The sequence below is a fragment of the Sus scrofa genome, chromosome 18, assembly GCF_054392235.1.
Source record: "Sus scrofa isolate SSC_HxYL_T2T_F1_AM1 chromosome 18, Sscrofa_HxYL_maternal_Yorkshire_Landrace_v2.0, whole genome shotgun sequence".
Taxonomy (NCBI): Eukaryota; Metazoa; Chordata; class Mammalia; order Artiodactyla; family Suidae; genus Sus; species Sus scrofa.
In genome coordinates, this window is record NC_139400.1 from 55,002,143 (window position 1) to 55,017,459 (window position 15,317).

At 41.2% G+C, this 15,317-nt stretch overlaps 2 protein-coding genes and 1 long non-coding RNA gene across 13 annotated transcripts in view; 1 reads left to right on the forward strand and 2 right to left on the reverse strand.

Moving 5' to 3' along the window:
* Positions 1-6,516, reverse strand: part of LOC146395061 (uncharacterized) — a 176,408-nt gene extending 169,892 nt beyond the window's left edge. For all 3 annotated transcript variants that reach the window (XR_014834100.1, XR_014834101.1, XM_085005669.1), the window contains exon 1: positions 6,435-6,516. The gene's annotated coding sequence lies outside the window, so the exon portion shown is untranslated. The remainder of the gene's footprint in view (positions 1-6,434) is intronic.
* Positions 6,517-8,273: 1,757 nt separating this feature from the next.
* Positions 8,274-13,765, forward strand: LOC146395062 (uncharacterized). The gene is made up of 2 exons (XR_014834102.1): positions 8,274-11,180; positions 12,262-13,765. It is a non-coding gene; the product is annotated as an uncharacterized LOC146395062 (long non-coding RNA).
* Positions 8,516-15,317, reverse strand: part of SNX10 (sorting nexin 10) — an 81,117-nt gene continuing 74,315 nt past the window's right edge. For all 9 annotated transcript variants that reach the window (XM_021079049.2, XM_085005663.1, XM_085005666.1 and 6 more), the window contains 2 exons: positions 10,789-10,998; positions 8,516-10,335 (listed from right to left, as the gene is read on the reverse strand). In XM_021079049.2, coding sequence (XP_020934708.1) covers positions 10,254-10,335; positions 10,789-10,998 — 292 coding nt within the window. In that variant the 3' untranslated portion in view covers positions 8,516-10,253. The remainder of the gene's footprint in view (positions 10,336-10,788; positions 10,999-15,317) is intronic.

Sequence of the window (15,317 nt, forward strand, 5' to 3'; positions counted from 1 at the left end):
TCTGGCACCACCCAACACAGGGCATTCAGGACTTTTGAAGTCAGTATATGTACAGGGACGATGCTCCCCAGTCCAGACAAGTTTCTGCCCTTCCCTGTGGCCTCCCAACAGCCTTCTTCCACACTGACCCTGGCCACCACAGTCTGGGCTTAACATGTAGCATGAGGCACGTGGGCTATAATAATTTTCTAAAAGGAACTGTTCATCCTGTGATGAATGGCCAGAGAAGGTCACAGACTCTTTACCTAGTGGTCCTTAGAAATAAAGGAGATTTTCACACAACGGCTTTTTAGAGCTCCCATGGTCCCAGGAGGTCCCATGAAGGTCAGAGGATAAACTTGGTAGGTGAACCAACAAAAAGAAAAGCGAACATGGGATGCAGACTAATGTTTGTGATTCGCTGAAACTAAACAGAATGAGGAGATTTTGGAGGTTCTCCTTGCAGGGTTAGACTTGCAGGTCTTATTCTGCTCACTTCTGCTCATGGGATAAAAGGTAATAATCACGTGTGAATATAGCTGACTTGCTCCCAACCTTGGCCCCCCAGCACGCTCCACACTCCCCGCCCAGCCCCCCTGTTCCCACTCTGCAGCAGAATTCTCTTTGCCAGACTCCTTCCCGAGCCTCAGCTGCCCCGGTGGAATTCGGGTGGGCAGGAGTCAGGAGGATCAGTTTTACACTGAGAGCCACTGGAAGAAGAGAACAGACGGATAAAGAAAAAGAGAAGAAAAAGACAAGAGCCAGGGTGGGCGGGGGCTTCGAAGTTTGGGAAAAGGCTAAAGTTGGCAAGAGTTTGGGAAAAAAATTGACGAGGAATGTGAAGTGGAGATAGATAGAGAGACAGAGAGAGAGACTGATGGATCTTTATCTTTCCAGAGAGAGAGAGAGAGAAGAGCACTGAGGCTGTTAAGAAAGTTTGGAAGGTTAAAATTACAATCCTTTGCTGTTTTTTATGAGAACTTAGTAAAGCTTTAAATTATTTTTAAATTGCTTGTGAGAAGTCAGATGGGGCTTCAGTTTATACGGGGCTACCTGACATAGCACTATACATTTGGAGAAAATGCTAGTCTGTCCATATAGTCAAATATTTCACTTTAACCGTCAACCATTTATTGAATGTCACTGTCACATACACACTGCACCAGGCACAGTATCTTAGACACAAGTTGACCAAAAGAAATATTTCACAAACTCTTTCATTCAATGATCTCTTTGATCAATGCAAAGAGGAGTCTCTGGCAAAGCACTGGCTGACTGCCACGCAGACCTCAAGTATATTGCCGTTTCAAAGACTACTGCCAGAGGGAAATGCGAAAGGAGGTACTGCAGCAGAAGGTTCTCCTACACCTTCCGGGAAGCCTTCAAGTTCAAGGAGGGAAACATCCCTGAATTACCTACTACCATTTCCGGAGTATTTCTTCTTCAAGAAAGGTCTGTGGGGCCTTTTGCCTACATAGGACAGTAATGCATCCCAGACTTTTGAACTTGCTCTGAGAGTTCCCTCGTGGAGCATCAGGTTAAGGATCCCGTGAGGTCCCTGCAGCAACTCAGATCGCTGCTGTAGCATGGGTTTGATCCCTGGCCCCCCCAACCTCCACATGCTGCAGGCACATTTCCCCCCCAAAAAAAAAAAATTTGCTCCGTATTAAGTATGGGGGGGGGGGTCCTGAGATGAAATGCAGTCCTCACCCTCCGGGGGCTGTTGCCTGAAGGGAACAGATAGGTGGGTGACCTAGGGTGCAGCACAGGGGATGGGTACTGTGGAAAAAGTAGGTGCGAATGCGAGGTGGGTTGTGCCTGAAACACCGCAAAAGCGCCCCTGCCCTGTAGGGGGTGTGGTCAGAGTGGGCGGCTGCAGGAGGGGACATTTCATCAGAGTCTGGGATGAATGGCTAGGCAAAACTAGCCAAGCAAGAAGGCGTGGGAGGGGAAGGGAAAGACCCTTCCAAGCAGAGGAAACGCGCAGTGACTTCATCAGCACCGCATACCTGCCCTCAGGTGGTATTATGATCGTCACATGATAACTGCAGAAACCAGCTCCGAAAGACCCCGCACGTCGTTCCTCTTTAAGCAGTGAGCCAAGGATTTCAACCTAGCACCACACTCCCTGCCTCATTACAGAACCTGCTCTCTGAAAGGGAATCCTTCTCATTTAGTGAAGTCCACGCAGCCCTCACACCTTGGCCTCAGGAGTGCTTAAGATGAACACGAGGGCTCTTTAACCAGCCTGGAAAGAACCCAAAGTATTACTGCTTCAAAGATCATAAAAATTTTCTTGTCTTCTTGGATACAGTTTTAAAGTTGCATTCAGTATCCCCCTATACAAACACACACACACACACACACACACACACACACGCACGCGCACGCACACACACGTGTTGTCTATCAGTGTATGAAAGGCACTGAGAAGTCCTGCAGAAATAATTTAATAGAGAATGGAAACCTCCACCCTACCTCTCTTTCTTTCTTTCTTTCTTCTTTTTTAGTAACTCTTATTAAAGTGTTCTCTATTCAGTCTTATTGATATACTGATGAGGAAAGTGCAGTCTACAGACCCGGGGTAGGGGGCGGGGGAGCTGCCTTTGGGTATGGGTTAGTGGCAGAGTCAGAACCCAATTCACCAGACTTTTTTCCTGTCAACACTCTCTTGGGTAAATCATGCTTCAAAGTGTCCAGTCCATACCCCTACTATATACACAGTACACACAGAACATGAGTTGATAACCTTGTGATTGTCAACTTACAAATTACCCTTTTAAAAAAATACAAAGAAATCCCTAGGTGAGAGCTGAGATCGTGTATACAAATTTGAAGTGTGTTTATACACACTATTAATCGCCCTTGTCATGGTTTACGCTAGTTATCCAAGTCTTGCTGATATCAATTGTTTATCTTCACAGCCTTCCCACTGAAATAATAATACCAAAACAACTACTAGCTCGTTTTTGCACATTGAGAATGTGAAGGATAACATTAATATATTGATGTAAATTTCTAGTGTTTATCTTTATGCATATGCGCTTAAATGGAACCAAAGCTGAAGAAATCACTCCTTGACGAGATAATCACAAAACAAATCTTTGTACCAAGTACTTCATTGTTAGATCAAATCCCATTATCATTAACTAAAAAAAATTCTTTACTTTGGAATTTGGTTGGAATGGAGATGGCAAAAACAAATGGGAGAGGAGACTAGCGATCCTTTTGTTCTTGCAAGAGTCACATTGTAACATTAATTTTTATATTAAAATTAAAGTTGTTTGACTGGAAATTACGGTAATATACAAATTTAAAAACATATTTCAAGGGCAGTCAGTACCCACTTTGAGGAGTGTTTATGAAGAATAACATACTAGAAAAGGTCGATTGGGCTTTTTGGCTAAAAAGTTAATATTCAGTGCCTGTATTCTGCCTGTTACCAAAGTTCCTTTTATCAGCAGAAGGAGGCAAATGATACCCTGAAAATGTTTTAAACGTGCAACTTTGCTTATCTTCCTGTATTAATGATCCTTATGGCAGTTGTTATATTAACCTTATCACGTTGCACAGCAATAGGGGAAACCTATTGTGAGAGGAAGGAAAAGAAAAAGCACTTAGTTTAATCTTGGGACATTTTTTTTCAACCTAGCATTTTTCTGATTGTCAAGGAGAGTGAAAATGAAAGTTAGATTTTTACTGGGTTTTCTTAAAATCTCAAAGAAGAAACTAGACATTTCCAAATGGGTGATTCATTAAACATCATACACTGTGAAAATGGCACAAATTAGATTATCGACGAACTGCTCATTATGTGAACTCTCGTTTCATGGGATCCACGAAGGAGTTCTGACCAGGAGACAGTCAGTGGCTCCTGAGAAAGCCCGTTTCTCCTTCAAGGCTCTGAACTGCTCATCTGCGGATATGACATTCAAGAAATGCCACTTGCCCCTTGTAAGACTTCTATGTCCTTCTTCATACGCCTCTGTGGGGCAATTCAGAGAGGCAATTCAAAGGCTCGGTCTTTTCATCCCTTGTAACTGACAACAATACCACACCTGACCCTGAGATCCTTCTACCTTCTCATTCTCTCAAGGTGCTTGAGAAACCACCTAACTTTATGATTAAAATTAATGTTTTCATTCAACTGCAGATGCTTGAGCTCAATACACATACCAGCAGAATGAGCACCAGCCCCTTCCAGTCCTTCAGCCAGGTAATAGGCTTTTTCCCTTTTTTTTTTTTTTTTTTTTTTTTTCATTTTCCTTTTAATTCAAAGTAGGGCTACTGATTACAAAGAGGCAGTTTGACTCCAGCAATAGGTCTTCTTCACTAATCCTCACTGTCATGGAAATTCCAGCTGCTACAAGAATAAGAGGCTCAATCCATATTTGCCAGCTCTAATATGAAATCTGTCAGAGCCCAAATTAATGAGTTCCAAATTCCTTACATCACGATAACAGGTTAAGACTGGTCAATTAATTACATAAATCCTCCCCGATTCATTGTGCGTTTGCAGCCCAGATTGTGTCTTACATTACTCCATGACACAAGGCCTTTTGGCTCCTGTTGTTCTGCAGAAAGGCCCCATTTAAGTGGAGGCTGCCTGCCACGGCAAAATGTTAAATGTCACACGTTAAATTTGCACTTTTCTGTAATTGCTTTTGTTAAAAAAAAAATTAAATTACAGCACAGGGCTCCCAGTACACCACTATGCAGAGGGCTGGGATTGTACTGAATGGATCCCAGGGCAAGCAAGCTATCTTTTACAGTTTACCCAGGTCTAATACCCAGTTTGCAGTCTCCTTTGTACCTGGTACCCAGGAGGCAGCAGAGCCCAGAACGTGCATGTTTGTAAAATAAACCAAGTTTCCCTGAGATCTGTGGCAACACAAATATATATTCGGAAGATTCCTTTATGAAAAGATTACATGCAGATTCTTTACATAGCCAGTTTCTCTTTCTACTAGTAAAAAAAATTATTAGATATATAAACCCCACTGTTAACCTAATCACCTTTTCAGGAATATGTATGGCACAAATGTGTGCAGTGTTATACTTGTGCAGGTCTTTGCGGAGGACGTTGCTATTTGTATTTCTAACTGGCACACACCTACAGAGGGAGAATAAATCATGATTAAGATCTCCAAGGACTTCAGAAATTACCTGGGGCTTAATCTTCTTAAGACATCAAAATGCACCTGGAATCACAACCAGTTAGATCTGGATTTAGAACTACAGGAGTCCAGATTCCTATGCAATCTCTCTCCATCCCACTACATTTTCCGGTGGAGTGGACCTTTTATCTACCTAGGTGTTCTGTATCGAATGAAACCCGTTCTGGTTGTGTTGCCTGCATCACCTTAATTGAGGGATGGGTGTTCTTCGAATACACAAACGAGCAGCTATGTTCCCAAGCACCGACTGGCGTGGGTTCTTTCCACTTGGGAGCCCTACCACCTCGCCACCACGCAGACAGCTAGCCAGACCCCAGATGCGGCGCGGTCCCCCGCCGACTGCCGCAGCCACCGTGCTGGCCCGGCAGCGCCCCCCTCTGTCCGCCGGCGGCCTTGCAAGGGGTCTGCCACCGGCTGCGAGCCTGTTTCTAGGGTAAAGAAAGCTCGGCCTAACCGGGTGGGGGACTTGTCTCTTCCCGCACGTACTCCTCCCCACCACCCCCCGCCCCTACGTACACACAAACACACATTAAAACCTGACCCAGGGCCGTTTCTGGACCCAGAGGCACGCGCTTCTTCCCCAGCGACCCAGCCCCGCCACCTGGCGCATCTGTCCTCTCCCTCCCCGGAAGGGGCGGCGTGGAGATTGACACGATGGCGCGCCCACCCGCGGGTTTCAGGGAGACTAGAGGAGCCAGCTAGGGTGTGAGGTGCGTGCCCAGATGAAACTTTCGGAACGCGCTCCCGGGCCCCTCCAGGCCTCGGCCACACCCTGGCCTGCGGCTCCTCGTCGACCCCTCCCGGGCCGGGCGGCGGAGCTGGGGCCGCGGCGCCGCGCGAGCATCTACAGAACAAAGACTCGGGTCCAGCCCTAGACTGGGAACCGGCGCCGCAGCCCCCCGGGTTCCGGACCCGCCTCCCTGACCCAGCCCAAGCCCGAAACCCAACCGAGCGGCGGGGCTGGCTCCGTGAACTCGAAGGCCCTGGGGGTCATCGGTATTCAAAGCTCCCCTCCCCCGCACCAAAATCAACCGCCCCCCCAGGCTCTTCTGCATATTATTTTTTATTTTTTTCTCCAGCCGCCAAGCTGTCATTCTAACGTTGGGAAGGGGGCCTCGCGGTGCCCACGTTGGAGGCAGGTGGGCAGGGGAGGGGGCGCTGCAGGTCGGTGCTGTAAATCGTGCCTCTTTGCGGTTGTTGTTCCCACTCACCACCCGCCGCCCCCCTACCCTTTTTTTCCCCCTCCTTTCTTTCCGCCGCGCAGTTGCTATGGGTTACCAGGGCGGTTGCCATGGGTTACCGAACCGAGGCCGGCTGGCTCTCTACCTGCCACCCAGTCGCCGCCGCCGCCGCCGCCGCCGCGGGCAGAGCGGCCCAGGCGGGAGGCGGCGGGAGCGCGCGTGTGCGGGCCGCGGCGCGGGGAGTGTGCGCGAGCCGGCCGGGCGCCGCAGCCAACAGGCGGCCCGGGTGCCGCCGCGGGAGCGCCGCCGCCGGTGGGGTGGGGGGGCAGAGCTATAAAGAAGGCCCAGAGGTAAGAAAGCAGCAAAAACACAACCACAAGTTATGCCCGTGCTGTGCCTCTTGCAGCAAAGACAAGCGGTGTGGGGTTTTGGATGCATCTACACTTCTCGTCGGGGGAGAAAGGGTATTTTCCTCTTTAGCATAAACCATTTGCATAGTGTCTTTAGACCAGAGTTTAAATGCAGCGGAAAATCGTAGCTTAATTTTTTTTTTTTCTCGTTTCCTCTCTATCTTTTGAAAAGAACTCTTTGGAATTGTGGAGAAAGAGAAAAGGGTCATTAACTACCAGAGTTTGCGCAGCTAAAATAAATTAGTGTCCAATGCACTGTTCATAACAATGATCTAGAAAAGTTTCCAGCAAGAGTGAAGAGCAATTGTGTCTGACTTAAAAGGGACAATGGTGACTCGTTTGTGAGATGCATACGGCAAAGAAGAGAGCCAAAATCCTTTGTAAATATTTCAAATTTAAAGAAATTATTGTTTATTTACATCCTAAGATTTCTGAACTCCATTCCACTAAAAATGTATTCATGTCTTATGACCTTTATGTGCAAAGAGAATTGTATCTATGCTTTGAATGTCAGATTGCAGTAATTAATTTCAGACAGCTTTTTGTATTTGAAAATGTGTGTGTGTGTATATATATATATAAAATAAATGTCTACAATCCCAACAAAAGCAGAAAACTGTATTGAAATAGATTGTATCCTCCATCGAAAGATGCTGCATTGTACTCAGAGGATACCTACTAAGTGATTTAAATATTAAGAGGAAAACTATTGAGAAATAGAATAAGCTCTTTATTCTTATTATGTTTTTATCTTAAAATTTTAGAGGCCTTTCTTGGAAAAGGGTCTTCCTTTAAAGCTGAAATACTGAAAACCTTTTTTTGTACCACAGTAGCTCAAAAATGATGAATCCTTAGGCACGGGAAAAAAAAAAAAAAAAAAACCATAAACTGAACTCAAAACAACATTCAATTTACTGTTGGATATAATGGTAATTGTAGTTAAGCTAAATGAATTTGTTTCAATTCTTAATAGCCATAAAAGACATTTTATTCTTTTGCCTTACAATAGTTATTGCATATCACTTGTTTGTATTTAATTATTCAGTAAAATGTGAACTAAGCATGAAAAGCTCCTGCAAGGTATTTACTATCTTAAGGGACATAACTACTTAAAGACTAACATTTCTGTTTTTCTGTAGTAATTTTTAAAACTGGAAAATTTCACTAGAATTTAAATCACTTTCTTTCAAGTGAGACCTTAAAAGAAGCCCTAAGTAACAGGTTGTTGGCTTTCATTGTTGACACCTTTGGCTTACATATGATACCAGTTCTCAAAAAGAACACATAAACTAGCTTTATAGGTGAATAGTCTTGCCCTTGCAGAGTCAGCCAGGGAAATAGCCAGTTTTGCTGTATGTAAATCATAAAGCATCCAAGATGAGGATTCTTTAAGTTACATTTAAAAGACTTAAATAACATCTATTCTATTTAGTTATTCAAGTAATTGTTTTCTTTTTCTCAAGAAAGCTTTATAAAAATATGCCAGAGGAAAGTAAGACTTGAACAAAGCAAGAAAGCCACTGGGGGCTGAAGTTCATTTAAATCTCTCAACTGCAGAAAATCAGTTTTAAGAAGCCAGTGCTTAGATATCAAAACAACCAAACCAAAGCTAAAAGCCTCAAATGTACACAACTATAGTGACTATTAACCAAGTTTTACCAAAATTATTCGTTAAAAATTACAGATCACTCAAAAACACACTGAATTTAGATCTAAGGCAGAAGAAATACATTCTCTTGTATAAAATAAGAGCTGCAACAAACCAAAGTTGATGTTTTCATTTTTAATGTGAAAATGATGACCTCATGAAGTTTACATACCAGAGTATTAGGCAATACTTAATATCAATTTTGATGGCTGTGGTAGCATCATCTAAACGTTATATGACAATTGGTGGCACGTAATATGCTTTTCAAAACTGCTGTAAAACAGAAATAACATGAATGCAAGTACATATTGCCAAGGAGCTGGGGACTGCACTCAAATGGGTGGCAAACCTTACATGTTAGCAAGATTAAAAAAAAAATTGCTGAATCTTTTTTTGTCCTGTATTAAACTAATATGTCTTAGATGGCAAAGTAATACGGTCCAAGATACATTAAATCAAAATATTTGCACAAAGTTCAATAATGTTTTAGACCAAACAGAAAAAACAAAAGGCAAAATTAAGGAAATCATTCGTATTCTAATTTTTTTTCTGTGGGTTCTTAGATAAAAGCATTTCAAAGACTTAAAATAATGCAGTAACTTTTAAATTCCTAGTTAAAATGAGGTGAGGTAACATTTAATTAAAGCAACAAGTTATCCCAGCTATGTAAAAATATCTTCCTGTTAAATTCAGGGATATTTTGTACCATTCAACAAGGAAGAAACTTAGACAATTATCTCAATAAAATTCTGCCTCATCTGAAATTTGCAGTTCAATGTAGTTTATCTAAGACACTTTATCTTTGGGCCACTAAAAAAAAGACATTTTTATCAAATTATACCAATCCTCAGGCAGATGCCATAAAAGAAAGGGCTTTTTAAAAAATTAATTAATTCTGAAATTAGCAAGTTCCTATCCTTTTCTAAATTATGGCAATATTTATTGGCAAAATTTATTAATGTTTTTAAGATCCCACTTTTAACTTAAAGATAAGGAACAATTAACCACCACTGACCATCACAGAAAGTTCTCTTGTGATAAGAAATTGCACATTAAGTCAGAAGATAAATCGTTAACCTGTAATTCTAATTACACACAGATAATGAAAACAAATTATTTGTTTCCAGAAACCACATGTGAAAGCTGATTCTGGACAATGCAAATGCATTTCTGAGTCTACATATTGCAAATATAAGCAAAATGTCTAGCACTATTTCTGGCTTTTTCTAAGATGTAAACATTATTTTAACATGTCTCTATTCATAAGATACATTTTCCATCTAAGTATGGAAGAGAATACTGGAAAGGTTAAATAAACACTCTTCAAATATTTCAGTTAAAGACCCCCCAAAGCAAAGCGTCTTCCCAAGGGCAGGGGAGGTACCCACAAAATACCAGCTGCCTGTCTGAGAAGCAGGCTGTCTGCCGAGGTGGCTAACGTCACACCTGCTGTGTTTCGGCCAACACCGCCCCAGCGAAACCAGCAGAAAGGCTCTATCTGGATTTTAAATGCTACCTACTTACCTATCTTTTAAAATGCAGTAAAATCAACTAGTTTTTTTTTTTTTTTTTTTTTTTTAAACACATACATCCTTTCATTTGAGGGCAGGATCTTGTTTTACCAACAGTATGCGCCTATCAAGGGGAGTGCTGCATTCACAGGCTCGTAGCTTTTTACAGAAGCTTAGCCAAAGTGGGACAACATAAAAATACCACTAATAAACAACACAACATCTTTATGAATTTAAATACTTAACATGACAGGGAGCTTTAGGTAAGAAGAGAATATGCGCAAGCTTTCGTCTCTGCGACGGGACCTAATTTGCTATTCCTAGAATGGTAACATTGGAATTATTTTTCAGGATTCCTGCGGAGCTGTGATCATTTTACATCCGTGTGAACTGCTGTCATCACTACTGTGTCCGAACCCAGAGGATGAACTGGAAAAGAAGAGAGGGGGAAAATAATAAAAAGAGGAAATTGGTTTTCACAACACACTCAAAGGCTGAGTAACAGAGGAGAACTTTAATTATCTCCAGTCACAAAGAGAGACAGGAAATTTGGACTTTTAATTAGCCATTTGGAGTGCAGTTGGATATTTTTTTAGCTAGATAATTTAAACGCGAATAATTCAAGTCTGACTAAATGAAAGTCACATAATCAGAATGCAGATAATTGAATTTCTACCGCATTCATTAATTCAGTGTGGAGGTGTGTGTGAAGACTCCTATGATGAGCTGTCACAGCTCAATAAAATCTCAGTCAATTAATTTTTTCATTATCTTAGTATGACATCAACAAAAAAGTGAAGTGTGTATATATCTCCACACATGCATATGTGCACGCCGTGTCACATAAATACGTACACAGTGAATCAACATGCAAGGAGATACCTTTCTGAATCATAATCTATATCATTTTCTTTTTTCCCTTCCTCTTCTTCAGGGAAGCGTCTGTTCATCAAGGCAAACTTGTGAATTGCTTCTTCTACAGAGTACTTCGTCTGCCCAGAAACACAGGCCTCAATGTCTTCTGAATTCAGATGGCTCTGCAAGAAGAGGTGGAGGCTGCTGTCGGAAAGCAGAAGCGCGTTCTGTAGGACCCTGTGTGAAAGGGAAAAGGAAGACCTAATCAGGGGACAGGGATGGCCAAGTACAGGGCAGGAGACAGACAAACATCGGAAGTCATTTCTCGGCTGTGGCAAACTTTGCATCAATTACGGACTCTGCCTATTAAAGGGATGAAAGCATATGTTAACTTTTGATTCAATTATTTGGAAATTTGGGTGAGTAAAAACATGAAGCTAATAGTTAAGAACATCTGTTAAAAGAATAACTTCAAGGACATTTCTTCAATTTAACCATCTGTTATGGCCATGTGGATTAATTAGGGAAATATTTTGCTTATATGGTCACAGAAATTTAGTCTACTTTAAAAAAATTTACTGCCAACCAGCATGTCAGTTCTGTGATCTTTATTGGCTAGGCTGTCACGAAACAGCAAACCTTTCAACGACTATTAAAAACTATATTAAAAAGTCAATACATTTCTCAGCATGTTTGACATTCTCAAACTTTACGAGTCTGTTTATATATATATATTTACAGGCACTCAGTTGAGCGGTGCCTTTTTTTGAACGCTTAAGATCGACTAGAAGTTTCTCCAGGATCTTCAGCAGCACTGCGTACCTATGTTCAAATGAGTCACTAAGTAAAACTGCTCCCGGCCAATTTTGCCATACGTGTAATTAAAATATAATTTTGTAATAAGTCCACACAAGCGTTCCCACATTCAAGATCAAAGTTTACAAAGAGAGTACAGATTTCAGCTAGTGCATCAGAACTACGTGGAGAATTAAAACCACCCTGTAGCAAAATCGACACAGGCTCCAATTCATGTATCGGTGGGTGTGTCTTTTTCTGAAACGCATGTCTTAGAACAGGAGAGTAAGTCAAAGAACACCCTATATTTAAAGAAAAACTGGTTTTATCTTTGAAGCAAAGATTTTGGTGCATGACAACTTAGTCTCTATTCATAGTCCAATAAGGATGCAACACGGGACACTAAGGTCAGAGGTAGGGGACAAAACTGAAACACGGCAACCCACATATAATTCTACCCCATGTGGGATTTTTCAAACAGATCTATGAAAAATAAACTTATGTACTTCGGCCCATATATCCTGAACTGTTTAAACAAGTAATGAGAAAAATAAATCTCTTTTGGCCATTCATATCCATTTGCTTAAAACCCCAGGTCTCTGGAATGTTTCCCTGTCTTCCAAATAAAACAGAATTACTGCTTCAGGAAGGCAAGTGTCTAAAAATGCACAGTATCCAAACCAAAGTTCCCTTTGTTTCCAACAGGCTTGCAAATCTAGTTTGAGAAGATACGCTTTACTGACCTACTACTAAAAGGAAAAGGAAAACCTTTGTGCTTTTTTAAAAAGGCACAGTCTTAAGCAAAGCAGCTAAAGACTAGTCCATGTCCTCTGGCCAGGCTTCTTCCAGAAGATAACCACATCACATGATAAAGATCAATGGACCAAGTACGAGTAGTGAAATAGTAAATCCCTTTTACTACTCTTTGAGATTTATTTTCTACATTTATAAATGTTTACCATTCTTGTTTTAAATGCTTCAAATCAAGAGAAGATTTATATGGCAACGACCCATTAATACTAACTTGCATCCACTGTGAGGTCTGAACAGAGTGTTTCCTGTGTCCTTTTGTCAGTGGTTTCCTGCCAGCAATGTTCCGAGTAGCTGTTCATAGGATTATCCTTACTGCTTTGTTTCTGTTGGAAATGTGTTTTATTTTCTTTATAAAATAATGGGTAATCTTTAAAATTGATTTTAGGTGGTTCGAGGCATTACACCACAAAAGTAATGAGCACTAATGCCAATGATATTGGACACAAATTCATTTTAGCTTCATTTCATGTCTAAAGCAATTCTACTGAGCCTTGAACTGCTCCCACACTGTTATTAACTTGCTAGTAACCTAACACATGGGTACAGCAAACAAAAGTGATCAGAGTCCAGGTTGATCGGGACCTCAAGGCTACTGTCCTTTTTCTTGAGCTATAATTCAATTTCCAATTTTACTGTACATTAGACTCATTATTTCCCAGTGTTTTCTTTTCTGCTTCATACTGCCACCTGGAGGACACATGGGTGAACAGCCAGCGGGAGCCCAGCATACACAGCTCCCCATTCTGGTGGGGAGAGAGAGGTGGGCAGAAAGGGGACACCCACACCCGCCCTCAGTTCAAAAAGACTACATCTGCCAGGCACAGCTTAGGTTTTTGGAATTTCCTCTGTCTCTCTGGCTACATTTACGCCACCATACATCATGGGTGTGAGTTTTAAGTAAACAAAAATAATTTTTGTGGTATTTATGATTTTTATTTTCAGTCAAGCATTTCATTTCAAAACTAAAAATACAAAAATTTGAGAGTGTTTTCCCATCCAGTTGAGTGAGCATAATTAGTTCATTTTAAGTCACGTCTGGTTTACTGTGCATCACAGAGGGTTGCGACTGTCATCATGATATTAAATCCTCTTTTGACCTCAGTCATCCTTGAGCCACATTTTCCACCAACAAATCTAATAGAAAATCACCTTCGACCTGAATATAAAGAGTACTTTGTAAAACAGTCCATAAAATGCCATCTTTATAAGCCTCCATAAAAAAATACATGTATACAACTTTCAAGCCTTTATAAAAGGAACCAAAAAATAGCCTCTAGAATTTTAAAGGAATTTAGGAAAAGGTATTTACAACATGAGTCAAACGTTATTCCTTTCTCCATAACAACTTTAAACAAAGCAAAATCTGTTTTTCCTTGAATTAAACACAGTTGAAAAATCTGGTTTTCCTCAACATGATTTTATTAGGTGTATTATATATGGGTTCAGCTGAGACCATACATAGCTATGCACAACCATATAATCCTAAGAATGCCCTGAGTCTACGGAACCCAATATAATGATACATACACACACACACACACACACACACACACCTGTATAACACGCGGAAGGGGAGTGGTGTGATGTAGGAAAAAAAAAATTCATTCAGCCTGTTTACCTCTTACCATGAGAAAAAAACAAAACCTACACATCTTCATTGGAGACACTCAGGATCTTTGCTGTGGTGCCCTCTATCGGACATAAAGACATAAAACTTGTGTGTGTGGGGGGGGGGTGTGGTGCCCTCTATCGAACATAAAGACATAAAACTTGTGTGTGTGTGGGGGGTGTTTGTGTAAAAGTAGTTGTAGTGTTTCCATGGTGTCCTTCTGTAAAAAGTCTTTTAATTTAAATTCCTTAGATTTTTAGGAAATACACACTACAATACAGAAGTCTACACTGAAAGGTACATGTAGCTGTATTAATGAATTCGGCAAAGAGAGCTGGTGCCCATTTGTGACAGCGAGCAAATGTAAACAATTAGCGGGAATGCCAATTTCATCATCAGAGACTTACCAACAGAGTTTATAATTCAGTCTGTAACTTTCTTTCATAACTATTAGTAAATGCGACTTGCAATTGAAAATTAGCACGGGGTGGGGGGAGAATCCAAAAGGAAGATTATAGTCAAGACTGAGGAAAAATGAATATACGGAAAATCTCAGAATCATACTGACCAAATTTAGCTAGCATTTAAGAATTCTAACTATAGGAGTTCCCACTGTGGCTCAGCAGTAACAAACCCGACTAGTAACCATGAGGATGTGGGTTCGATCCCTGGGCTCAGTGGGTTAAGGATCTGACATTGCCATGAGCTGTGGTGTAGGCTGGAGGTCCCAGCTCCGATTGGACCCCTAGCCTGGGAACCTCCATATGCCACGGGGGCGGCCCTAAAACAACAACAAAAAAGAATTCTAATTACAAACCTGCGAGTTACTGGGATTAATACCGTGCCTCCACCTTTCTTATAAAACCTTGTCTATACAACTTAGATGGAATGTGACTCCGAATACTGTTTTAAGTATTGAGTTAAAACATGCAAAAAAGCTAAACATATACCCAGTGTTCAATAACATGGTATAAATTATTCTTCTTTGGCACCTCGTTGAAGAAACTACTTTCTAATTCCTTTATGAAGACTGGCCTGGATATGTACTTTGCTATGAAATATTTATTACTTCCCAAATGACTTTAAATGAAAAAAATATTATTACATACACACACACATGTGCAGAGATAGCACCATTCTGGTTTCAAAGGGCTTGGACACATATAGCACTCTTGGTTCATAACTTCAAAACTTATATAAAAAACAAGTATTTTAAAAACACATGCTAAAAATCTACAACACAAGCATATATTTCACATTTTAACGCTGTGGTGTTTCCCTCTCAAGTTCCCGAAGTGCTCTACGAACAAGGTCCAAGCTATTGATGGTGGCCCTACTT